General features: G+C 47.3%; 1 protein-coding gene across 4 annotated transcripts in view; it reads left to right on the top strand.

Moving 5' to 3' along the window:
- Positions 1–27538, top strand: part of CEP290 (centrosomal protein 290) — a 3224991-nt gene that overhangs the window by 2407707 nt on the left and 789746 nt on the right. For all 4 annotated transcript variants that reach the window (XM_069629332.1, XM_069629331.1, XM_069629333.1 and 1 more), the window contains one exon: positions 24568–24691. In XM_069629332.1, the coding sequence (XP_069485433.1) occupies positions 24568–24691 (124 nt within the window). The remainder of the gene's footprint in view (positions 1–24567; positions 24692–27538) is intronic.

The raw sequence follows: 27538 nt of genomic DNA, 5'->3' as shown, positions 1-27538 counted from the left end.
CAATTAAAATCCCCCATAACAACCACAGCAACATTACCAGGCCTCAACGACCAAGAGGACAATAAATCCTGTAATGCCTCTTGGAGAAGTTGTCTCACTACCGCTCCTGGGGTATTATATAAGTTAATAAGAAGAAACCTGCCTGAACCCCCCCCCTCCTCAGGGTGCTCAACCTCTACCGCCATAAGATGGTCCTCTGCTTTGCACTGAATCTTATGTGATGTAACCGTGTTTACTACCCCTGTAATTAGGCCCCCATATGGGCGGCCCTTAATGCCCTGTTTAGCAGGAGATTGGTATATAATAAAACCATTGAGCAGTAAAGGGTCCATTGACCAGGTCTCTTGGAGACAAATACAACTATGTTTGGACAATAGATCTACAGAACCCTCCAACCTCAAAAGATGGGCAAAACCTCGACAGTTCCAAGTGAGTAAGGAAAGACATCAGTAGTTGTGTAAATCTTTCGGGAGGGATTCCAGAAGTGACTTAAGAACTTGCTGTATTTCGGCCAGGGCGATATTTTCCCCTGCCACAGGCTTAAGATCATTCGTGAGCGTGGTAGGAGAGACAGTATCCTCAGATTCTGGGCAAAGATCAATCTCGTCGGGGTCCACATCAATGTCAACTGCCTGCAATTCCTATTTAAATTTCCTGACCAATGCGCCGTTGACAAAAAAGTACAGTGCAAGGCAGAAACATGAGGGTTGGGACCCTTCAGAGGTTCAACAAACAGAAAATCATCCGATTTTAAGACACGAAGTTGGGGGATATAATAGAGTCTGACTAATAGCTCGGAACGCGCCAGCCAGGGGTTTTTGCCACTCATGTATAGATATTTGATGAAGCAAATACGGTTCTTGTTAGTGTCCTTGGCTACGCTCTTAAGGTCAGACAGTACGGGCAAAGGCGATTCTCCCGCCACGACTGACCATAGAGGTTGTTCGGGGCATATTGACAGACTAGATACAAAGCCCTGTTCCAGTTCTACCAGGGAGGCTCCGTCTGAGTCCAGACAGAGAGACTTCTCTTCCGGCACAAGCCAGTCTGTAAGGAGACCTTTGGTTGATGATGCCCGTGCAGCCGCTCTCGCAAGTATTTTCCTGGCTTTTTCGAACGAGTTTCAGGGACAGGCCGAGCTCCAACTGTCGAAAGTGGGGCACTCATTGTAGATTTCTTATTTTTAAGTGCCTTTTTTGACAATCTGCGTTGTTTCCGAGAAGGGGGAACAATAGGGCTTAGTGCTGGCTCATGGTCATCTACCGGCTCCAGTAGTGCATCCTCAGCTACAATACTCCTAATGGATTCAGATAGCTCAGCTACCGCCTCTACCATAGTTTCTGATCTCCATTCCCCTCAGCTAGGTGCACGGCAGCAGATAAGTTTGCTTCCACTTCTTCACGCGGGAAATCCTGCAGGTCTAATGCCCTAGTGAGGGTATTGGTATTTGTCAAGATCCGCCCTGACATTTGCAATAGAATCTTGAGCGCAAATTGCAGAGCAGCAACCGATGATTGAAGTTCAGCAATCTCTGTACAACTTGAGTGCAGACAATTATTGTCCTCTGCCTCTTTATCGGGCACATCCTCCATCGATGCCATTGCCAAGTTAGGTGAAGCAGACAAGCGACCGCCACTTCCACCAGAATTGTGCAAACCAGGGGAGGTGCTTGTGCTATTTTCATTCAGAGGCATTCTGCCACTGGTTGACATCTGAGGAGTTTGTGATAACATTCCTCTCAGTATAATTAAACAAAGATCTAAGAGGGAATTATTGTCAATATCGTCAAGGTTGGTCGTATTTAACGAAATGCAGCCACTTAACTCAGGGTCTGCAATTTCCTCTATGATGCTGGAATTTATTTCAGGAGGAGGATTCACCTGAAAAAACTCAGTGATGGCCCCATGCTCCACCGGTTTAGAATATTTTGCGTTCTTCTTAGGTTTGTTGCCCTTCATACTGGTCTCCTTGCAATCTTTTGTAGGCTGAGACTTGAGTTTCCACAAATTATAGATCGAATGGGCAGACCTTTTTCACCGCTGCATATCTCCAATGCCCCTCACTGTCCGCCAAATGTTCACTTGTCCAGGTAAGAGAGGGCTACAGTAGCGTATGTAATAATGGTTGCAGTGATCCGCAAGGAAGAGTAATTGTACCAGGAGGTCACACAGATGGAAAAAGGAATGGGGTCCCAACCTTCCTCCGATTCCACCTGAATGAGTCCTCTCACCCAACCACTCTGGTCTTAAACACAACGGTACCTAAGTTAGGATGCCCAGGATCAAAGGCAGAAAGCCCGCAGTCTCCAGGGCATACCCACTAAGTCCGATTTTCCACACAGATTAGCCCAGGAACAATGATGGATGTAAAGACAGCCAAGCTATGCGCAAGTAAGGTTGGGGGTAAGCAATCACCTTATTGGTTGAGTATCTTTATGATACTCTAAAAAGGTAACCTTCAATATACCAACCAGGTGTAGCATTTGCACCCCCTTCCCACATACAGGCACTGCGGTTGTATAAGGCTACCCCCAGCTCACACAGCTAGCAGTTTGGGAAGCCTATTTTATTCAGTGCTGGCTATATGATATACCTAATAAATCACAGATAGATGTAACTGGCGACCTCATCCGCTCCCTGCTCGCCCCTTACTCCAGGGGTCTAATCCCCCCAGAGGTACCGGTAGCCAAGTGTCACAAATCAGGCTTACCCAGTTGCCTCTTGCCAGAGAAGCTATAGGCTGCTTTTTGTAGACTCCTCCCAGGCAAGGGCACATGGGCAAAGCTTCTCCAGGCAGGCAGGCTCTGCAGGACAATGGACAACGCAGACCGAGCAGGCTGGGAGAATCCGGGTGCCGGAAGCCGCCGTATACCGTTCGCCGTACGCGACCCTGCTCCACCCATTCTCCTCTCGTCTCGCTCCTCAGGAATCAAAGAATCAGAGGAAAGGACCTCGAGCGTTGCGTGGCGTACGTCCGTGTCCGTTTCTGTGTCAAGCGCACCTCGATTCGCAATCAGCACAGAGGCCGCTTCCGACACAATCTACTGCTATAAGAGCTTGGGAAGTGTATTTGTGGACCCATAATGAAAATTGCCAGTCTGAAGGCAATCCGCGATGCCATCACACCGCAGGTCACTATCCCTGTCAGTCCCTGCTAAGGCACGTAATCTCTGCCATCTTGGCTCTTCCTCCAGCAAATCTCTCGCACTCCACTGGCTACGGTCTGCCCCTAAAATTCGTCGGGTGATGGGTTTAAGTGCCTTACACCCTTATCTTCAAGTCGGGTCTCGTAAAAAGACCCATTTCGCAGTCACAGGATCGTACTGCAGGATCTGTACAGGAGCTGCAACAAGACAAGTTCTAGCTACATGGGCCCATACCACGTCCCCCAGGGGTTAGATTACCTTATTCCACATTTCCCGGAGCTGTATTGTTCTTGTTAGCTTTGGTATGTTTCTCCATAGATTATGCCACTATTCCGGTATTATGGTACAGCCCAGCACTCCTTCCCATTTCTTTGTTAGGCCATTGAATTTGTGGAGTGTTCTCTGTGAAAATGCTAATAGTGAAGAGACTAATTTCTTTGTCCCTGAATGTAAAGTGATCTATTTTTCAGAGGGGTAAAAGGACGACCAGCAGCTGATTTAATCTGTGGGTCAGAAAGCCAGTGCCTCAATTGGAAGTACCAGAGCCTCTCCTCCTCCCCCAACCCCAAATATCTGTTTGCAAGTCTCCAACTATTTTATTTCTTGTCCTTGCATTAAGTCTCTTAACTTCAAGCACCCTACTTCCCTCCACAGCTTAAAAGCTCCACTTTCTAGTCCCGGTGTGAACTGCAGATTACGAAACAAAGATGTAAAAGAGGAGGGAATCAAGAATATGCTGCACTTCTTAATTAAGGAGTCGCATGTATTTTCTACCACCGCTGTGATTTGACTGATATGTAAGTGTTGGGGAGAATTCTCTGTAAAGGCTAATTTCCCAAACCTAGTGAGTCCCCCAGCAGCTTTGCTGGATTTTTGGGGTTAATTTTTTTTTCTCCTGCTAAGAGTTAGACTCTTTTTCTCCCACTCTTAGGCATGATTTGAGAATGTCCTTTGACTTTGTAATGGGTTTTATGGTCTATGGGGTCTTTTACTCCATAGGGCTTCATGTGTTTTTGGTATGTGTGTTACACAGCACCCTCAGTGCAGTAACACAGGGTTGTCATAGTGACCCCCAAACATAGACTCCATACCCTGGGACTGACTACTGTCTCCCAGGGCATGTAAAGTCACCATTGACTTTACTAGTCTCAAATTGTGAACTGAACCAGTACAAACCATCATATTGTGGAAGTACTGGTAGGGGTAATTCGATTGCCCCTTGCACTGTTTTCCAAGGGGGTACTATCCAGTCCCCCTTTGCCGAGTTTCTGGCTGGTGGCAGTGGATACCACGCAAAATATTCCACTGGAATATTTCCTATGGGATTTTCCCATTCATTTTAAACGCACCACTTTCTGGTGCAATGTTAAAGATATCGCCGGGTTATTTATTTAATATTTATTCCCCGGTTGGGTCTTTTTGCCAGACCTCGGTTTTAAAATGGCGTTTGTGTTCGCCTCTGAAACCCTAACCCAAGTCGAGCCCTTTGTTCCACTTTTGGCGGGATTCTGCACAGAAGCCTCCAAAAGTGGTGCCACTCTGTCTGGGTCTACAGGATGTGTGGGAGGGGGGGGGGATAGGCACCCTGGACTGAGTTGCCTTGGCAACTCAAGTCGCACTCTTCTGTGATTGGCCCAGTGGTGAGCCGGCCGGCTCACCACTTAGCATGTTTGATTGACAGCTAGGCTGATGAATGGGGGTTTTCTGCATAAAAGCAGGGCTTTGGGGACTGGAACTTCAGAAGTCGCCACAGGACCTAAAGAATCCGAAGAGGGGAGAAGCTGGGCCATCTACAACGACGACACCACCGGTGGAGCCCTGCTGTACGAAACTCGCCACTTTCCCGACGACAGAGAAGATCTTCTTCCAGGAGAGTCTTCTTCCCTTTGAGCTGGTGGGACCAACCAGTTCTCCTTTTTTGCCTTCCTGGATCGTCTCGTGGTCGAATCGCCCGTGCCAAGCACCCCGGCGGTCGGATAGCCACGCTTCACCACTACCGCGAATAAAAGGGTTGTTCCTTTTAACCGGGAAACTCTGCGCTGGTTTCTTCCCTGGCAATGCAACGACCTCCAGCTTTCCTCCATGTCGAGATCTTCTCTTCCCCTGGACGAAGCCCCGACTTGCACCCACTGCCAGGAACAACTGCCCCCGCTGGAGCTTTCTCACCATTTCAAGGTACTGTGTCCCGCCTGGTCTCCCTTGCAACAGACTGTCCAAGGTGTCCCGTAAATCCTTGACTCTCTATCCTGGGGTTACCTCGGACCTGTTAACATTACCTTTCTAACTTGATCCAACCTCTTTTTGACTTTCCTGCAAAGACTTTGAGTGCATTTCCACTGTGGGATCTTGGGCACATTCCGCCTTGCTCTCTCCAAGAGTGGGCCTGGCCTATGAACTTTTTGCTCTACAGTAGACCCTGCCTTTTTTGACTTGCTGTGGGTTCTTAAAAGTGTTAGTACTGTGTGATTTTCCTATTCTGCCTTTTCTCTCCCTTTTTCTAACAATTATTGGAGTGCCGTCTATGGTTACGCGCTCACCTCTGTTTTGCTAAATAAGTGGTGTATTAACCTAGGCTTGATACTCTATATACTGCCTAACTCTTCTTGAGAGAAGTCTGACTGCTCAGCCACAGCTACCAGGTAAATCTGGGTGGTACAGGCTGCTACCAATTGGGTTTACTGCTAACACCTGTAGTCTTAAACTTTTTGCAGTGGTCCCTAAGGGAACTGCACAGGTTTCTGCCTAACAGTAAGTTTATAGGTCTGTGGGCCTTGGGCATTCCTGCCACCGCTCTATCCATCATGGGCCAGATTCCCTTATTACCCTAAATTGCTCTCCTTTAAAAATGTTGAGAAAATTCAGAAGCCGAAGCCCCCCTTTAATCCTTGCTGCCTTCTTAGTTTTCATCGCTATTTGTTGGGTTTTTGTTTCGTCATAAGAAGGCTGACACTGTTTTATTTATTGTTTTAAAGAATTAATTAAGGAGTGATATTGGAATAGCTTTGAAAAAGTACAAAGGCCGGGGTAGAACCACCATTTTTATTGTTGCAGTCCTCCTCCTCCAGGAGATAGAAAGGGTTCCCAATCTGTCTTGTTTTGTCTTGATTTTATTTTAAAGCGTTGTGTAGTTTGCTCTATACATCATCTCTAGCGCACTAGTTAGGGTAGCCCCCAAATATACACTACCCTACTGGGCCATCTAAACAGGGCGCACAACCATGACTGGTCTAAAAGCTCCCCTGGGACCGATAGATTAAGAATTTCCAATTTATGTAGATTTACTTTAATCCTCACCACATCCCAAACCTCCTCTATTTCACGGACTACAGCACCTAGAGATCCAGCGGATGCAATTACTGCCAACAGCATATTGTCTACAAACGCCATCATTTTGGGTCACACCCCCCCAAATGTATTCCCTTAAACATGCCTGTCGATCATATCCCAGCCAAAAATTGTTCTTAATATATGGCGAAAAGCAATGGGGAAAACATGCACCCTTGTTTGGTTCCCCTTTTGATAAGATTTTCGTTGCGATAGTCATACATTGATTAATAACCGTATTGCTAGGGTTTGATAGTTTGCTTGAACCATTTAAGTGAAGTTGGATCTGAACCCCATATGTTCCATTGTGTGGAATCAAGATGACCATTCCACCAGATCAAACGTCTTCTCAGCGTCCAGAGATACGAGCAGCGCAGGATGACCTACTTTTGTTATCTTTTCTTTTAAGTGACAGACCTGTCTAGTGTTGTAAAATACTTGTCGATTCTTTTTATGAAGTCCGATTGATCCGGATTAATTAATTTCAGAGCCGCTTGTCCATTCTGTCTAGGATTTTAGTATACATTTTGACGTCTTGATTGATCAACGCTAAAGGATAATATGAGCCACAACTTGTTGGATCTTTGCTAGCTTTAGGAAATTACCACTTTTGCCTCTCCCATAGACTGTGTAATGTGCCCCACTGTCCGGAATGTATTATATTATTTTGTTAGCCATGGCGCTAATTTTGTCAGTTATGTTTTGTAAAAAAAAGTCCCGGAAACAGTCTGGTCCCTGAGCCTTGTTAAGTGGGAGATTTGTAATAACCCTGTAGCACCTACTCATCTAATATGTCCATTAATATGTCCTTTTCCAATTGACCCCTCTACAAGATTGAAATCTTACAAAGCAAGACGGAATTCAAATAAGATATTTGGGGGGCTTCCAGTGGCAGATTGGAGGAATATAGAGCAGAGTAATCCACAAATAGATCCATCATTGCTGTGCCTTTCGTAACATATTCCCCCTCTTGCTTTTTAATCTTTAGTATCGTTCCTTACGTTGTCTTGCTAAAAGGCAGCCCCTTTTATTAGCTTTAATATAAGATCTTTGTCTCAAATACAGTAGAGATGTTTCAGCTTTCTTAGTGCGTAACTGTTCGAGTTGTCTTCTGATGTTTCTATATGTCTTTAGTACCATATTTTTAGGCTGTATTGCCATGGGCTGCATAATTCCCTTCACTTGTTCCTCTTAGTCCCGTCCCAGTTGTCCCAATTGTTTCTCTATTTGCACCTTCATCACAATTGGGTCTCCCCCAATCACCCCTTTATAATGCATCCCACAACTTTTCTATGGCAAACCCCGAGGTGGAATTATTTTGAAAGTAAACCTTAATTTTTTCACCTAACAAATCTAACATGACCTTATCTTTCAGTATTTCATTGGGGAACACCCGTTTCCAGAGTCCACTAACACTCATTGGTATATCTATCCTAGCCATAAGGGGAGCATGATCAGACAAAGCAATGGAACTTGAGTCCATGGCGACCACCTTCCCCATCAATTGTGCAGAGACGCAGATATAATCTGTTCGGGAAAAAGATTGATGAATGTGAGAGTAAAAGGTGTAACCCTTCTCGTCCCCTCTAACAACTTTCCAGGTTTCCTTGAGAGCTAAAAATTCACATCTTTGCTGACAGAGCTATCTATCCATGTGTCATTGCCTTACTCCTGTCTTCCATGTGTATCCACGCCATATTAAAATCGCCCGTTAATATTATTTCTGTTTGTTAATCTGCTTAGAATCACATGCTGTGTATAGTCTGACATCCAGTGGTCACTGCAGAGTATTGCATCTTGTTTTCCGAAAGTCGAAAAGGGGATGTTGACATAGGCGTGTCTGTAATACTATCCCTATCGTGACGTGTATTGTACCCAAAATCCGTCACGCGTCGAGGTCCCTCAGATTGTTTTTATCCAGAATACTGGTCGCCTTGTGTGGAGCTCGTAGAGACATTGCTATTTACCATTTATTCGACCCTTGGTCGATTAATCAGTTATTGTTTTAATTCAAACGCCTCCAGCCCTCTTTCGACGGCCATTCAACCTCTCCGCCGAGTCAAGATCTTTGACGGCGGTGGTTTCGACGGAGGCGATCCTATCGGCGCTGCCGAACACGTGGCCCGGCCTCGCCGGCCTACACAGTAGGGAGAGTTGGGGTTGTTGTGGGCATTTCTGTTTCTTCTAGAATGCCTTTCCCTTTCTCCCACCTTTCCTTCTGGGTTGTTATCACCGATTACATCCTCAGCTATGGAGAGGACTCCTTTTAGATTTTGCCCTCGTAACGGCAGATTCCCGTGGAAGGATCAGCATAAGCGATGTAACTGCTGCTTACCCCTCGACCACAACGAGGCCGGCTGTGCGGCCTGTAAACTCCTTTGTCCAAAAACTTTGAAGGAATGCAGGGTCAAAAGGTGGGCAGCCTACGGCATGTCGAAGGCTGATTCCTCACCCGTGGCTGCCGCCACGAGTGTGACGAGGGGGATAGTGATAACGCTACCTCCGTAACGGAGGTTGTTGACCTCTCAATGGAGCGCTCCCGCTCCATTGCGCCTGTCCCCGGCCCCGAAAAGCTCTGCTTTGGCCCTACTTATGGGGATGTACACCTCGGCAACGCTGACGCACACGAAAAAGTCACTAAACACACAACCCACGGCCATTGTTAGGGAGAATTCTCCTTCTAGGGCTAATTTCCCTCAACTAGTGAGTCCCCCAGCAGCTTTGCTGGATTTCTGGAGTTTATTTTTTCCACCTGTTAAGAGTGTACATCCTTTTTCCACTCTTACATATGTTTTGGCCTATATGTTTTACTCATTGTGTGATCTTGGGCACTGGAGCACACCACTTCAAGTGCCCCTGTTCTTGTATGGGTTACACAGCACCTTTAGTGTAGTAACCCAGGGTTGTCTTTAAGACTTCCCTCTGACTCCATTTCACTGGGGCTGACTACTGTCCCCCAGAGAAAGGTAAAGTTGCATTTACTTTATATAGTCATTTTTACCACAGACCCAGTACACCCCATTTTACATGGAGAACTGGAAAGGGCTAATCTGTACCCCTTTTCTGTCTGTACCCCTTTTTCTGTCTGTACCTCCCTGAGAATTGTTTTGCTCTTTTAACATTTAGGGTCTCATTACACGGAAGGCGGTGAACCATGGCGCTATTAGCGCCATGGTTCATGCCGGTAAAATACCGGCACCACCTTGGTGGAAAGGGGAATTACCGCCCCATTCCAAGGTTGGCGGGGCGGTAATTCCCCCTTCCACCATTGCCCTTCCCCATTCCCATTTTTGCCCAATAGGGCTCTATGGGAATGGGGAAGGCGCTAATTACGGTACCGTAATTAGCTCCACTGGTCCCTTTGCGGGTTGGTTTTAACACCTGCAAAAAGCAGGCGTTAAATTCCCTAACCCACAAAGGGACCTCGTAGTAAGGCGGTAAGGATTTACCGGTACCGGTAAACCCTTACCGCCTACCGTGTAATTAGGCTGTTAGACTTGGCTGGTGGTAGTGGTATCTACCCTATCTTTTCTACCGCGATTATATTAGATAAACGTGGTACTGTTCTTGGTTATTATGTTAGCTTCGAACATAAACCCGCTTGACCAAATCGTCTTTCTTTTGGCTCCGGTTGGGTTTATTCACCATTTCTTTTTGTTAAAGTCCTTCTTGTGTTTTACTTTGCGCGGCAAACTCGGTTCGCCTTCTTTGTTCACCGTCTTTTGGCGGGCTTCTGCAGAGAAGCCCTCCTCTTGGCGTCTGGGTGTCTAGGTAGACTGAATGTGGGGAAGGGGTGTAGTCACACCCTACAATAGTCACCCCCTTCACAGGGTATCCTAGGAAACCCAAGTCTCACTTTGCCATGATTGGCTGAGGTGGTTGTCCCGGCTGGACAACCCCCTTGCTGCGTGATTGACAGCCAGGCTGTGTGAATGGGGGTTTTGAGCATAAAAGGCAGGTCTCTTGGGCTAGAAGTCAGAGTTGCCTCTGGAACTACAAGAAACCAAAGAGAAGCGGAAAGAACGATGGCTGCTGCAACTACCCCATCCCGGTGAAGCCCTGCTGCAGTCCTGAGCTATCTTCCCTTCAACGACTAAGGGGAGATCCAGTCCGGAGTCTTCTTCCCTTGAGCCTGGTGGGGATAACCAGCTCATCTTCTTCAGCCATAGATCTCCGCTGTGGTCGGAATCGCTGCACACTGCTGTAGTGGTCAAGATAGCCACCTGCTGAGCCTCTCCTGTTTTTAAGGAGCACACCTTTGCGTTGTTGCTGCGGCCGGCTTCATCCCTGTATTGTGCAGACCCTCCTTCACAACAAAGCTCCAGGAATCGTGGGTCTGCGGGAAACCAACAGGAACAACTGCCAGGGCACCAGCTGCATCGTTGGAATAAGGTGCTGTGTTCTACTCTAGGAAACTGGGTCAATCCCTTTTCTTCATCCTCAAGGCTCGTCCTTGTCTTCCCTCCTTCTTATAACTTTTGCTTCCGAACATTGACAATATCCAAGTACTTTTTGGCTACACTGAATCGTGAACTGTCTAACAGTGTTATCTTCGGCACAGGTCTCCGGTGTCTCTTAAACCTGGCTCCGACCCTTTGACTTTTGAACTCCTGTTTCTGAGTGTTTCTCAATACTGTCTGCCTAACCTAAATATTGCCTGTGATTTTTGCCTCCAACTCCCTCTGGGTATCTCAGGTGCTAAGTGTGTTTTTGCCCCGGTAGCATTTCATGTCACGGATACGCGTTTATTTAGTATACCGAACTGTCAAAAAGTGATTGCAACCGTATCCGCGGTATAGTGTTTTGTTCATAACACCGGTTCATTCAAACACAGGGTACTTACCTTGAGACTTACTGTACAAAGTGAATTGGTTAGTTGTAGTATATTTAACGTGTGGTTTTGTTTAAAGTTTAATAGAGGTGTTGTTTTTTATAACTGATGGTTTAAAAATAAATGTACTTATATTTTTTTACCTGAAACCTTGAGTCAGTGTTTCCTTGAGTCAAAGTAATTGTGGTCCCTTTGTGTAATCTCTGCTACTGCTCATATACTCTTGAGATAAGCCTGGCTGCTCTGCTACTGCTACTGCTACCGCTACCACTATAACTTAGTAGTACAGGCTTGTACCGAAGGTGAAACTTGTATTGCCACTTGTAGTCTTAATCGGGTGTAGTGGTCCCTAAGGGCACTGCACAGGATTCTGCCTAACAGCCATTCGTCGAGTAAATCGAAGAAGGCCTCAGTGCCAACGGAGGTGCCGAATCAACCGGCAGCCTCCGCCGACCGTAAGGGTTGCCAGCCCTCCCCGCAGCCTCATTCGCGCCTAGCGACTTGGCCATCTTCAACTAAGGGCGCTACCATCAAAACGGCCGTCGAAACGCCTCCTAAGAGGGCGTCCGTCGACGGTAAGGTTCCGGCTCTGCCGAAAACTATTCACGACCAGCCCTCGATGGAGAAACTAGTTGTGGAAAGCATAGCTAGAATAGTCTCCAAAGACGCGCACAAGCGGCTGTGAAGGAGTCACCAAAGCCCACTCAGAAGCTCAGAGAGACGCCGAAATCTACTGAAGGTACGCCTGAACCTCCCCCCACATCAAAGGGAAAACCCAGAGATACGTCCCCAGTGCCGGTCCCACGAGAAGGGTTCTCAGAGGGGGACGGGGGTATATCCTCCACGCTATGGGAGAGATCTCGACGCCTAGAGGCGGAGGAACAAGCCTTTCCGCCACTAGACCGTTCAGGGTTATCCCAGTGGACTTGGGAAAGATTTGAATCATGTATGGACAGGCTAGACAGATTTGTGTCCACTTCTGAACACATTACAACCAAAAGGCCAAGGGAGGTGCTCCCTGAAGACCCTAGGCCCAAATTACCAAGACTTTTTGACCCACTTGAGGAAGAAATTGATACATATGACCTCACTGAAGAGGATCCACATTTTCAGGAAGAGGAAGAATTCCTAAATACTGAGGATCTACGAGACCCTGTAGGGGACTTTGAGGAAGACCCAGACGTATGTGAACCACAGCCCTGGCAGTCACCAAGGGCGTCAACAGACCCTGATGTTTTAGATCTGTCCTCTCCTCAGACCACACCAGTCAGAGACCCTTCGCTTGTGGATGAACAACCCACTTTCAATGCAGTGCTACGCAAGGCGGCAGCATGTTTTCAAATTGACACAGGGGAAACTACCCCAGAAGTAGATTTTGTTGAGAAAATAATTAAGGAAAAGCCGCCTGCTAGCCAAGCCATACCCCTTCTTGCCTCAGTCAAGAGACGCCTCGTTCCCTCTTTATCTACACCTGCATTGGTTAGAGGAGTCAATTCAAGAATCAAGAAGCTTTTTAGCCCCTCACCTTCTGATCCCTTATATATTAGGGGTCATTCCATACCCGATTGCCTGGTAGTAACCACCACGAGGAAAAGGGCGGGGGTTCCGCTATCTACTAGCGAAGCACCCCTGGCCAAAGAGGGGAAGAAGCTGTCATGACCCCTGCCCCTGGCCCTCACTGGCAAGTCAGCCTTCCAATTAGGGCCAGGTCAAAGGTCTTAAAACCTCATCCAAGACTCTCTTGGATGAGCCTTTGGCGCCAGGCTCATAACCATCATAAAGACCAACATTAGAATGGGACTATTTACTTAGGGATTATTTAACTTGGTGGGCGGGGGGGGTTCAGCCAACATGGATGCACACGCATAGCTCAGTTACAAGGAACTGAGCTATGCGGTCTAGTCTTTTGGGTGTGGCAGGCCTGGGACTATTTTACCTAGACTACTTTTCCTGAGACTATTTATACCGCACCCAAACAGCAGAACATGCTTTGCGTTATTCTGCTGCGGGCAGCGTAGCGCTCACCGTGTCCAGTTCTTTGATGCCAGCTTACCTGAAACCAAGGACCTGCAGAGAGAGAGAGAGCACTACGAAACTTACCTGGAACAGTATCCTGTCTTCATTCCATCGCCGACTTCAGTTCCACTCACCTGAAGGTACGAACTCCATCATCCGGCACCGCATGCATCCTGGAATACCATAACCTGGAAACAGGAGAAAGAAAGACAGCATTAGTAAGCGTTTACTCACGTTTCCTCGCAAATGAAGAAAGCCACACAATTCTTACCTGGTTAGTCATCTCCTTGTCAGTATCATTGCTGGAACATTACGGCGCTCGGCGAGTAACATCTCAACCTGCAAGGAGAGATAAGACACAGGTTAGCAATATAAAAGGCGAAACAGCGCTGCGCATTACTCACCGGACAGCATCGCGCACACCGCGCTTTCGCCTACCGGCCCAAGCTCAAATTCAAACTACATGACAACACCAAAATACCTTTCCATACCTAAAAGGAAAGAAGCAAGACATTATTATTCGAACTAAGGGGAACATAAGAACTGCATATAAAGACTGTAAAGCAGCAAACCTACGGAGTCGCAGCAGGCCTGGATTCCCACAGGGGGGCTTGCACCAGTGAAGTAACTTGGTCGCTGTTCGCCCCCCCACATATACGCGCCCCTCCCACGAGGATCAGGATGGAGAATGCACCTTTTACAATATTAAGGTGAGGAAAGGGCCCAAGGGGGAAGAAGGAGTTGAGGCCAAGGGAGGTGGGAAAACATAAAGACAATCTGGGATTGAATCCAGCTCTTCTATATTGCAGACCCATCTTTAACCAGAGGCCTTACCAAGGGACCGGGAGAGGGTTCGAGAGTGCAAATCATCCAACCAGGGCTGGGTGGCGTCCCCGTGTATACCAGGTGATTGTAACAGAAGCTTTATGCCTTAGGGAAGAGGTTTGCATCCTCGGCAGCTTTTGCCACATGTATTGCCAACAATACAACTTTGTTGGCTTGCTACGCCGATGCCCAATGCCTACAAGAAGCCCCTGAGCCCTTGCAAACCCGCTTATTAGCCACTGTGACAGATGGTACTCGGGTAAACCAAAGCATCATCAAGAACACCTTAGATGCTGCGGAGACGGCTGGCCGTTCACTAGTCCAGGGTGTACTTCTTAAGCGACATGCTTGGCTCAGAAACTCAGGTTTCAAGACAGAAACGCAGGCGTCCCTCTTCAACAAACCCCTTGAAGACTCAAACTTGTTTGGCAAGGTGATTGATGACGCACTGGAAACAGCTAAGAAGGAACACGAAACTCTAAAAACCCTGGATCAAATCACAAAACCTCCTAATAAGCGAGGTTATGGCAACAGGTGCTATTTTCGTGGCCAACGACAAAATCAACAACAATACACCTCAGCCGGCAACTGGTCCTCCGCTCAGGGAACCAGTGGACAGTATGTTCAAAGAGGACAACGTCGTGGCAAGGGAAGAGGTCAGGACTCCACTCCCAGAGGCTGCCCGGCTGCCAACACCAAATTACCCGAAAGTTCGGGTCCCCTCCCATGCATCTCCGGTCAGGGGCCGGTTAACATCATTCCTGCAAGCATGGGAGGGAATTACCTCAGACAGCTGGGTACTGTCAACAATAGCCCACAGTTACTGCATCGAATTCAGTCGATCCCCAACATTCAGACCCCCAAGGGGAAGACGCCTATCACCGGAACCCCCTCTCCATCCTTAACTGCTGCTGGAAAAAGGAGCAATAGAGGTCGTGCCTCTATCACAGGTAAAGGAGGGTATTTATTCAGTGTACTTCCTTGTACCCAAAAAGGATTTAACCACGCGCCTTGTATTAGATCTGCGCCCAGCGAACAAATTCGTAAAACCTCAGAAATTTCGTATGGTGACTTTGCAGGAGGCAATCCCCCTGCTCACACAGGGGGATTACATGGCAACACTGGACATGTAAGATGCATACTTTCATATTTCAATGTTGCCAGCGCAGAGGAACTATCTCAGGTTCATGATAGAAGGCAAACACTATCAGTTCAAAGTGCTACCCTTTGGCATAGCCTCAGTGCCAAGGGTATTCACGAAGGTACTGGCAGTGGCAGCGGCACACCTGCACAGGTTGTCCATTCCGGTCTACCCTTACCTCGACGACTGGCACATAAAAGGGGATTCTTACGAAACATGCTTCTCAAATACTCAAAAGACTGTAGACTTTTTGTTCCACCTGGGCTTCTCCATCAACAAGAAGAAGTCCAGTCTAGACCCCAGCCAAGTCAAACAATTCCTAGGGGCTCTAATTCAAACAAAGGACTGCCTCGTCTTCCCGTCCAACGAGAGGGTCCAAAACATGCTGTTTCAGATCCCTCAATATGTAGCCGGTCGAGAGGTGACGGTACGCAAGGCCATGCGATAGCTAGGAATGAATTGCGTTGTGTATTTATTTGGTACCTCATGCGCGCCTGCGCCCAATGCAACATTGGCTCAACAGCCAGTGGTGTCAGGCCAGCGGACAATGGGATGATCTAGTGGTGGTCTCGCGGGCCTTGGTTCTCCCGCTGCGATGGTGGTCGAAGGAAAACCTTTCGCCACCCCCGCAGTGGAAGCCACTCTAACCACAGACGCATCCCACACAGGATGGGGGGCTCACCTATCCCATCAGACTGCACACAGAGTTTGGACTCAGAGTGTGGCGTCCAAACACATAAACTTGCTGGAACTGCTGGCGGTCTTCAAAGCACTGAAGGCTTTCCAGACACACCTGCAAGGGAAAACAGTGCTGATCCTCACAGACAGCACCACGGCCATGTACTACCTGAACAAGCAAGGGGGCACTCACTCTCCAGGACTGTTGAAGCTGTCCCAGAACATCTGGAAGTGGGCTCTCAAACACATATTCCTGTTATCTCAACATGTACCAGTGGAACTCAATCTTCTGGCAGACGAACTCAGCAGAGACTTCCCTCTGCCCGCAGAGTACGAATGGTGACTACGCGAAGACATCATCTCCAACGTTTTCGCAGAATGGGGTTTCTCAGAGATCGACCTGTTTGCAACTCTGAAGAACACCCAATGCCAAGATTACGCCTCTAGGTACCCCCAGAACCGCTCCAAGGGGAATGGTCTCTGGATAACAAGGTCAGGGAAATTTGTCTACGCTTTTCCCCCCGACTCCCCTTCTCAACAAGATAGTGCACAAGATGCACCAGGAACCAGTTACCATGATACTGGCGGCACCCATGTGGGCCCGCCAACCCTGGTTCACTCATCTGATGGAGATGTCACTGTCTCCTCCAGTGAAACTACCCTGCCCGTACAACATGCTGTCACAGGACAGGGGCCAAACGCTGCACCCATGCCCACAGACCCTGAACTTGGCAGCCTGGCTCCTGAGGTTATTGAATTTGGACATTTGCAGCTCCCACAGAGATGCATGGACATTCTCAGAGAAGCAAGGAAACCGAACACTCGTTACTGCTACTCTAGCAAGTGGAAACGGTTAGTCATCTGGTGTAAGGCAAAGAGCATCAACCCCGTTGACTGCTCTCCCACACAGATTGTTCTTTACCTGACTCACTTGTTGGACTCAAGTTTAGTCTTTAATTCTATTAAAGTTCACCTAGCTGCACTCTCCGCCTACACTACGTCTCAACATAATGTGTCATGGTGGAAAGTTCCATTTATTAAAGCCTTCATGGAAGAAGTGAAAAGAATTCACCCTCCTATATCTAACCCATCTCCTGGATGGGACCTGAATGTTGTACTAACCAGGCTAATGGGCTCTCCCTTCGAGCCCATGCATAAAGCAACCCTTAAGGATCTCACTCTTAAGATGGCTTTCTTGATAGCTGTCACCTCCATTAGGAGAGTGAGTGAACTACAAGCGCTCTCTATATTAGATCCCTTTGTAACAGTTCACAATGATAAGGTGGTTCTACGCACACACCCTAGGTTTGCACCGAAGTTCATTTCAAAATTCCATGTCAACCAGTCTATAGAACTGCCAACGTTCTTTCAAAACCCATCAAACTTGGGAGAAAAGAGCCTGCACACACTTGATGTGCGCAGAGCGGTCATGTTTTATATGGAAAGAACTAGACCACTGAGAAAGACTAATCAGTTCTTTGTCTCAGTGGCGGAAGGAAGAGAAGGAGATGCAGTTTCCAAATCCACTATATCTAGATGGATTGGCCAATGCATCACTCTCTGTTACACTCTTGCTAAGAGAGGATTGCCCTTCAAGCCTAGAGCACATTCTACTTGAGGCAGCACTGGGGCATCCATAGCATTCATTGCAAATGTTCCCCTTGATTCCATTTGTAAGGCAGCAACCTGGAGTTCTGTACACCCCTTTACAAAACACTATTGTCTAGATGCCCATTCTAGATCTGATTCCCAGGTGGGACAAGCAGTACTAAGCCATCTTTTCTCTACTGTTCCTTCTCACAACCCACCTCCAACTCCGGGTACTGCTCGCTAGTCTATGCGCAGCATGTGATTCTAAGCAGATTAATAAACATCAGACGACATGCATTACTTACCGTAAAAGCATTTTTGATGGTTGTATCTGCTTAGATTCACATGCGCCCGCCCTTCCTCCCCGCTCGGATGGAAGGAACATAGACGTCTTATTACTTTCTCTCTTTTCTGTACTCACTCACGTTAGTCATAAGGCTCCCTCAGGGCCTAAAAAATACAAACAGAGGGACCTCGATGCGTGAGGGATTTTGGGTGCACTACACGTCACTATAGGGATAGTATTACAGACACGCCTATGTCGACGTCCCCTTTTCGACTTTCGAAAAACAAGATGCAATACTCCTCAGTGACCACTGGATGTCGGACTATGCACAGCATGTGAATCTAAGCAGATACAACCATCAGAAATGCTTTTACGGTAAGTAATGCATGTCATCGCCCTGCGCGTAACCTCCTAAATGCGGTAACACTAAACGTAAAAAAAATCCTGTCCTATGTTGGGGACATATACAGTTGCTTTAGTTAATATGTAACTTCCTAGTCGTGTCTTGAAAGACAGGTAGCAACCCCCTTTATCTTCTTGTGTTCCTAAGAACATCATGTTTAGTATATTTTTAAATGCTACAAGGGCCCCCCAGTTTTGTCTGCTGCATTGGCTTGGAAGATTTGAGGATACCAGTGCTTTCTAACCCTTAATTTGTTGATCTTCATAATTTAGGTTTCCTGCATTGCCACAATGTCGGCCTTGAGGTATGATTCTACTTTCTTCCTTTTTACTGGGGAATTCAATCCCCTAAATTGGATGTCAATAATTTGAATGGATTTCCAATATAGAACCGTGATTTCTTACTCCCTTACATTCTTTATTCCCTTTCCATGATCACCCAACTGCAAATCTGTCCTACCCGCTCCTTCCTCTTCTCTTCTCCAGTCTAGACTCCCTCCAGCCCATTTATGTGAATCCTCCCATCCCCACCTCTTGCTACTCCCCAGTCTCCCACCACCCCCTCTCTCTCAACCCCAAACTAACCTAAGAACTACTCCCTGGGTCAGATCAAAGTTCCTAGTGACTCCAGAGGTGATGAGACTCTGGCCTTGACCCGAAACCAAGCCCTGAGAGCTAAACTTTCAGGGATATTATAAGACCACCCTCTTGATTCCTATATACACAAAAGTCACTGGAGTCTCTTCATGGGCCTCCCCTCCATGATGGATGACTACCAAAGTGCCTCTAGTTCCTCCAGCCCTTCTATGACCACTTCGCAGCTTTCCACTACTTCTGCGTGGGACACATAACTTCTTTGTTTCTTGTAACATCATTTGGTGCTTCACAGGTTGAGGGATATGAATCCCTATTGAAATTACTGCCCTGTGTTGCGTCATCCTCTTACCAAAGGGGAATGTCCATTTGTACTTAATTTGATTCTGATTTAAGGCCTTCACCACGGGGGCCCACGGCCCTCTATTGCTGTAGGGTTGATTGTGCAGGATCTTGATGTACCTGTACCTGTGCAGAGTTGATCATTATGTGACATGTGACTGCCGAGCGAGCTGCCCTTAGGATATTTTCTTTTTGACTATATGAGGCCAGACCCACTAATACATCTCTTGGTCTCGCGTCCGGTTCCATTCTTTTGGGGCCAACACGGTGGATTCTATCTATAATGATTTCAGAGTGAGGCGTGTCTCCAATTAAGTCTCCAAAGCAGTGCTGTATTGTGTCCTTCAGGTCCCTGTCACTAGCGTTTTCCAACAATCCTTTGAGACAAAAAGTGGACCTTTTTTGACCTATTTTCTAGATCTTCGCACTGAAGCTCCAAAATTTAGGAGAGTCTTGAACGTTGTTCCAAGAGCTCATCATTTTATTTGGTATCTTCTGTCACCCACAGTGAGCAAGAAATGGGCAGAAAATCTCTCTGCCTTTGACACTGTCAACCATGTAATCCTGCTCAACCGGCTCCATGATAACCTGGGTATCAATGTTCGGGTCCTGGCCTGGCTGACCTCCTTCCTCTCCAATCGACCCTCCGAGGTCCAATTTGGGTTATTCCATTCCTCTATCGCACTACTCACTTGTGGTGTGGCCCGAAGGGGGGTCTAACCTTTCTCCCTGGCTTTTCAGCCAAAACCTGGCACCCCTATCCCACTGCATTGCTGCTTTCTGCTCCAATTTTCAGTGCTATGCGGACGACACTCAGCTCGTTTTCAGGCTCTCCTATGCTACTTCTTGTCCCTCTCTCATCCCTGACTGTCTGTCTGCAGTCTAGGAGTGGTGTGCCGCCAACAACCTCTGCCTTTATGCCAGCAAGACAGAGATCCTCCTCATCGGCACACCTGCGCCTTCCTTTCCTGTCACTCTCTGGATGGCCTCCCTTGGCCCTCTCCCTGCTCCCACCTGTGAGGCTAAAAACCTCTGTGTCATCTTCGACTCCACGCTTTCCTTTTCTCCACACATCTTTTTTTTAAACGTGTTTTTATTGCATTTCTTATCAACAACATGAGGATGAAACATGTCCCATAACAGTCCCTCCCTTCCCCCAAACCGCCTTCCTCCGGAAGGTCTCTGTATATGTGTCAGATAATGTATACGTGTCCACCTGACTTCTATGTGAACATATCCAAAATCCTTATTTTAGGGGGGCACCGTTGTTCCATGTAATCGCTCTGCAGATAGTCCATGGCCAACCCCCAGTCCGTTCTGAATTTCTGTCGATCTCCTTGAATGTCATTGGTGATGAGTTCCATCGCTATATGTGACCATACTCTTTGTAGCCATTCAAATAATGTCGGTGGCATTTTCTGTTTCCATTTTTGGGCTATGGCCAGCCATGCTGCTATCAGCAGACCCATAAAGTTCTGCTTCTGTATCTTTGTCAGTAGTTTGTCTCAGGGCTTCCAGAGGCCACACAGCCACACCTCTTCCCCTAGCTCCCCCACTCTGTCAAACATTGACTGCATTTGAATTTTGATGTCCGTCCCAGAATTCTTGGAGTGCCAGGCAGTCCCCCAGGTGTGTCTCCAGCTACCCTCTGCCCCACACTCTCTCCATCACTTGTTTGGAGTGGTTGTATACATAGTGTGTAGTCTTTCTAGTGTGTAGTGCCATTGTACAAGGATCTTCATCCACATCTCCCTCGTCTGGACAGCCCGCATCAGTTTGGAGATGGCCCCCCCATATGTATTCCCATTGACCCTTTGTGACTCTGCCCCAGTGTGTTTTCCCACCTTTTCATATATAGCCATTTGATCTCTTCCAATTGGGCGTTAAGGAATTTATAGGTGTCTGAGACAAATTTCTTGGTCCCTGCATGTGTCGTGATATATGATTCAAACAGGGTCAATTTCCTTGTCACTGCCTGTTTGATCCTTGGGGAGCGCAGCCAATGGTGCAGTTGTTCGTATTTGTACCTATCGTTGATTGTGAGGCCTAGTTGTTTTGTGCAGTCTTCGAAGGTTCTAATCTCCTGGGCCTGAAACATGTCACCTATCTTTGTACACCCCCCTCTCCCATTTTTGATAAGCGCCTTTCTCTATACCCGGTTGGAACTCTGGGTTCTTAAACATTGGCATGAAAGGGGTCGGATCTATTGTCCGTGTTTCTTTTTGGGTAGCTCTATCCCATATCCCTAGGGTTGCTTTCATTACCTCACTTATTTGTACATTCGGGTGTCTGTGTTCTTTTTTTGTGCAGAGTATGTGACAGAGTTGGGTTGTAGCTACTGCTTTATCTTGGGCTACCCACAGTTTCTGGGAGGAGTCCCAGATCCACTCTTTCAAGACCCACAACTGAGAAGCCTTGTGATATTTACAGAAGTGGGGGAGGGCGCATCCCCCGTTTATTCTCTGAGCCGTAAGATCTGTGCTGGACAACCTGGGAGTCTTTTTTCGCCAGATGTGTGTTATTATTGTTTTGGTCAGTGTTTTAAAAAAGGAGGCCAGGACTCTAATCGGTAGCGCCTGGAATAAGTACATGATTTTGGCCAGAATCCACATTTTTATTGCTGTAATCAGGCCCCACCACGATATTGACAGGGGGTTCCACCTCTCTATGTCCCTCTTCATTTTGTTTAGTTGTTGAGGATCGTTTCTTCCGTATAGTTTGTCTATTTGGCTGGTCAGAGTGACTCCCAGGTATTTAACCCCGTCTGCTGCCACCCTCAGTTGTAAAGCTGCTGCTTGTCCACACATCTCTGATGTCTCTAAGAAGTCAAACTACCAACTGCACCTCCTCAGAGGTATTCTTCCTTTCCTCTCCTTCCCCCAGAAGCTCACTGTCTCTGGAGCTCTGGTTCTCTCTAGGCTGGACTACTGCAACAGCCGCTTTCTAAATCTGCCTGCAACTACTCTCTGCGGCTCATCCTGAACAGGACTGCGAGAATTATCATTGGCCTCAAGCCCACGGATCGTATCTCTCCAGCCCTTCAATCTCTTAATTGGCTCCCAGTGGCTGCAAGGATTAAGTTCAAGACCCTTTGCATTGTCCACAAAGCCTTCTGGGGCCTGGGTCCGCAATACCTTCAACTCTCCCTTCGGAAATACCTTCCTACTCAAGCTCCTCTCTCCTCCAGCTCCCTCAGGGTCAGTCGCTTCTCCAAGCAATGAGTTGGGGGTAGATCTCTTTCTACGGCTGGGGCTTCCCTCTGGAACAGCCTCCATGCCTCTCTGAAACTTGAGGAGAACCATCTTCGGTTTTGGAAGCACCTCAAGATCTTCCTCTGCTTCTGTCTTCACTCTTCCTCTCCCCTGCTGATCTGTCTGCTACGGCATTGGGCTCCTGGCTACCCTCTGATTTCGGGCTCAGTTTTCTGCCCACCCAGCCGCATGCCTGCACTGCCTCCTGGCAACCATTGCACTTGGGTCTGTATCTGGAACCCTACAGTCCCCTTCCTGCACTTATTAGACACCCGTTGTCTGTACCTTATTCTTGCACTTACCACCTGCTGGCCGCACTACCTGTTGTTATGATCACGTGTTCAGCACTTTCCATTCCTCCCCTGCCCCTTGCACTTCCTCCTTCCCTCTCCCTTGCACTTGCACACTCTCAATGTCACTGGGTCTAGTAAGATCGTTGTTTTGTCCTCCCTTGTTCCCCTCCCTTGCCTCGTTGCGCTCTGAGACACTTGTGTATGATTTGATATGATGTGTTATTTATAACGTGCTTAATACCCAGAGGTTTCTAAACGCGAACCCGGGGATCGAACCTGTTGTGCTCCGTGTTGTCTTGCTTCCAAGGCGAGCACGTTGCCCCTGAGCTATCCTCCCGCGTATGGGTGGGAAATAAAAAGAAATATCATATCTAGAAAGCTTTGTGGTTCAGGCATCCACTGCTTGCCTAATGAGTCATCTGTTCTATAATCTGGCAGGAAGGTGCTCACCTCAGAGAGCTTGGGCTCATGAGCAGCTAATGTTTCATGTACTTTGGCTAGCTATTTACGCATTTTATGGTACTCGGCAGGTGACACAGTCCAGCACATTCCAGAGAGTATCAGAAGTCTCAGTTAGAAGTTGTCTCTGATGACCAGGATGCTGCCAAACAAATCCTCAAACCCGGCCTACACACAGTGAACTGTTTGGGCAGGGCAATGGACATGGGGACTGTGATCAAGAAGCACTTCCCAACACACATGACTGGCTGCTTACATCCAAAGCAAGCTAAGTCTTTGGGTTTATCCTTTCCTGTACCTCAGAAATCTCACTCTTTCAGGACCGCTGACAATTTTTCCAGAAGGCCATAGCAATTGTTTCAACTTGTACATATCCACTGTGTCACATCTGATGCCATTGTGACCGAACAGATATGAAGCTGCACCTCTTTTCTCATGGTGGCTGTTTAAAGTTTCCAGTATCCAGCCCATTCTTGCAATTATTACGAAAGATGAGTATTCTGTGGGAGGCAAGTATCCTAGACAAGCACTTTACTAATCTTCGATAATGTTCTTTCTGCTCAATACTATCTTCCACCCAAAGCTTTCTCAAAGCCTTTCCATCCACCCCTCAATTGATTGAATACTATGTTGATGTGTATCTTGTGTTGTACTCTTTTCATGATCATTTTACTGTTTCTAATGGCCTCTGAGAAATGTGTGAAGATGTGTGGAACTGATGTATGGGGCCCCATAATGCTCCATACATCTTTACCACCCTTGTCAGATCTGGTACCAGAGGTGAGCATGACGCAGTGAGAGCTGGTCTGAGCTCCACCAGCACCAACTTGTGACAATACATGTAGTTATCCTGATCTGTTCTATACTTGGAGGTTTTAAAAACATGGGGCTCTGTGGGAGGAAGATTGCAGTTATCATAAAGAACATTACTTAAGGTTACCCAACTTGTTCGTTTAAAATAAATTCTCCTAAGGCTGCCAAGGCTTAACGTTCCCAGGCATTACTGTTCACCTTGAAAACACCTAACTTCGCACGTCCCTTACACAAAATGCTAAAATAGTCTCCTTGAAAATCAAAAACATTTGATGTGTTTGCTAATAGTTATAGAAACTGTTGCAAATAACTCTCCATTTGCAATATCACTCCATGGTCAATTATTAGAGCATTTCTCATTCAGAAACACTGATAATATGGGATATTACTTTCTACCTTTGTTGTTTCTGCCCAAAATGTCTGGCCCAGAGAAAAATGACAAATTCAGTAAAACCAAAACAGTTTTTAAGTTATATATTGATACACATATTTGCCAAGTTTTGTAAACAATGCATACCATAGTGCTTAGGAAGTCCTTTAAACATTGACAAATTACTTGTAAATATGTGTTTCATAGAACAGCACAAGCTTTGCCACGTGATTCTGTTGTGGAAGACCTGCACTTAAAAAATCGGTATCTTCAAGAAAAACTTCAAGCATTAGAGAGGCAGCTTTCAAGAGAGACAGTGTCCAGGCCTTCTGTAAGTGCTTCATTTATTTTTTATTTTTTACCTGACATTTGAATTAGAATTTTTCTGTGAAAAGTTGAAATTTGGTGCACAGGCTTTTTTATGTTGCATTTTAAAAGTAATGTGCTGTAGATTACTTATCACTTTTCAAGTAATTAATCGGTTATACCTCTTTTTGTATGTTCATGGTACAATTCTTTATGATTAGGAAAGGTTCATGTGTTTTCACGTGAGACAACATAATTAAATGTAACATCTACATGTGACTAGGTCACCATCCTGGCTCTCTTTCCCACTGGAGAGTAACTCTGGAGGCCGGTTGTCACCCCAAGCCAGTGGATGATGGGCTCTGGGGAAGAACGAGGAGGCTCATCAAGGTCACTCTCGGTCCTCGTCACTTGGCAAGGGTGAGTCGCAGTGTGTCAGCTCATGGCAGTTCCAAGGGTCCCATCCTTACCTTCACCACTGCACTATCAATGCAGGCTTGCCCTAAAGGGTTAGTTCATGATCAAAACCAATGGAATAGTCTTTAATTTAATAATAAGGTGCTCCCTCCTCATTGAGAAAGCCTACAACTCCCTGTTGTGAGAAACCTGAAGGTGTCTCACTGACTAGTCCCTGGGGTCTGTCATCCAGGTGGCCAGGGCATGACCATCCCTATTGGATCCAGTTCCTGGGGGTGGACTAGTGATGGAGGATCACCTTGATGGGTGGATGGGGGGTTCTCAGGGAGTGGAAGTGGGACACAGACGGTTGAGATGCAGTACCACTTTCCTTATGACATCTTTTTCCACTTCCTACCCAGTAGGATATTCAGAAGTTTTAACCCCCGCCCGCCCTTTTCCGACACAAACACTTTCTTACATGTTATGTTATGTTATTTTGCATTTATATAGCGCCTTATATACCATTGGTATGGTCTGAAGGCGCTGGTAGGTTGAACTCCCTTGGGAACCGAAGTTCAGGTCAGTAGAGAGAGTAGAGAGAGTCAAAGCTGCGTGTGCGCAACAGGTATGTGTGCAGCTGGTGCAGAATAAATGTGTTAGCTGCTTCTTAGCGGTAGGTGTAGTGGTTAGTGGTTGAGAGATCAGGAGTATGTGTTCGCTCTGGGCGGAATTATCCAGACCGAGTGTGGCAGCGTTAGGCCTGAGGAGAACGCCTGGCTGAGGGTGTGAAACCAGCAATGTTTACTTAGAGTGACGGGGAGTGAGCGGCAGATGTTGATATGAGAACAGTTATACCGAATGGTGTCATAGTATCTCTGTGTTCTAGTTGGGTGGTGGTGTAAGGAGAGAATAAGCGTGGGGTGTGATTTGAAGTATGTTCTTTAAAAAAAAAAAAAAAAAAAAAAAAATTCCCTGCATTCCAAAGCATATTATGTACGACACGCAATTCTGAGCAGTCAGGTCCGTTCTATGCATTTTTGTTCATTTCAGGCGTTCAAGATTGCCCTACACACACACACGCGCTCTGGTTCATCTTGCGTGCTCTAGTCTATCCTTCATTCTCTAGTGTGCCCCATGCATGCTCTCAAGTATACCATACGCATGCACTCCTGTCTTCCTCGTGCATGCACTCCAGTTTACCCCGCGCATGTGCTCCTGTCTGCCTACGCACTCATCTGCTCTGTATACCCGTTCGCTCTGTATGCAAATCCATCCTGTATGCTTGTCCGCTCAGTATGCTCATCTGATCTACACACTCATTCGGTCTGCACACTCATCTGGTCTACATACTTAACCACTTTATGTAATATTCATCCGCTCTACGTAATCATCCATTCAGCATACTCATCCGTTCAGCCTAATCATCCGCTCCACACACTCATCTGCCACTCATCTGCTCCACACACTCATCGGCAACTTCATACACTCATTCGCTCCACTTACACTCATTTGCTCCATATACACTCGTCCACCCCACATACACTCGTCCGCCCCTCATACACTCGTCCGTCCCACATACACTTATTCGCTCCACACATTCGTCCATTCCACACACTCGTCCAGTGTACATACTTGTCCAATCTACACACTCGTCTAATCTACACACTCGTCTAATCTACACACTCGTCTAATCTACACACTCGTCTAATCTACACACTCGTCTAATCTACACACTCGTCTAATCTACACACTCGTCCAGTCTACACACTCGTCCAGTCTACACACTCGTACGGTCCACAACATTCATCAGTACAACATGCTATTCGTCCGCTTGCCAATACTACTCGTCTGCTCTACGTATCCATCCGTTCTACGTATTTATCCGTTCCACACACTCGTCTGCACCACACACTCGTCCGTTCTGCACATTCATCCGCTCCACGTACTGGTCCTCTCTACGTACTCGTCCATTCTACGTACTCGTCAGTTCTACGTACTCAGGCGCTCTCCATATTCAGCTGCTTTCCACACTCAGCTGCTCTCCACACTCAGCTGCTCTCCACACTCAGCCGCTCTGCACACTCAGCCGCTCTGCACACTCAGCCGCTCTGCACACTCAGCCGCTCTCCACACTCAGCCGCTCTCCACACTCAGCCGCTCTCCACACTCAGCCGCTCTCCACACTCAGCCGCTCTCCACACTCAGCCGCTCTCCACACTCAGCCGCTCTCCACACTCAGCCGCTCTCCACACTCAGCCGCTCTCCACACTCAGCCGCTCTCCACACTCAGCCGCTCTCCACACTCAGCCGCTCTCCACACTCAGCCGCTCTCCACACTCAGCCGCTCTCCACACTCAGCCGCTCTCCACACTCAGCCGCTCTCCACACTCAGCCGCTCTCCACACTCAGCCGCTCTCCACACTCAGCCGCTCTCCACACTCAGCCGCTCTCCACACTCAGCCGCTCTCCACAC

Source organism: Ambystoma mexicanum, chromosome 12 (assembly GCF_040938575.1).
Source record: "Ambystoma mexicanum isolate Mex_15411 chromosome 12, UKY_AmexF1_1, whole genome shotgun sequence".
Lineage (NCBI taxonomy): Eukaryota > Metazoa > Chordata > Amphibia > Caudata > Ambystomatidae > Ambystoma > Ambystoma mexicanum.
Note: the sequence above shows the minus strand (reverse complement) of the source record. Positions and strands in the feature narration are given on the sequence as shown.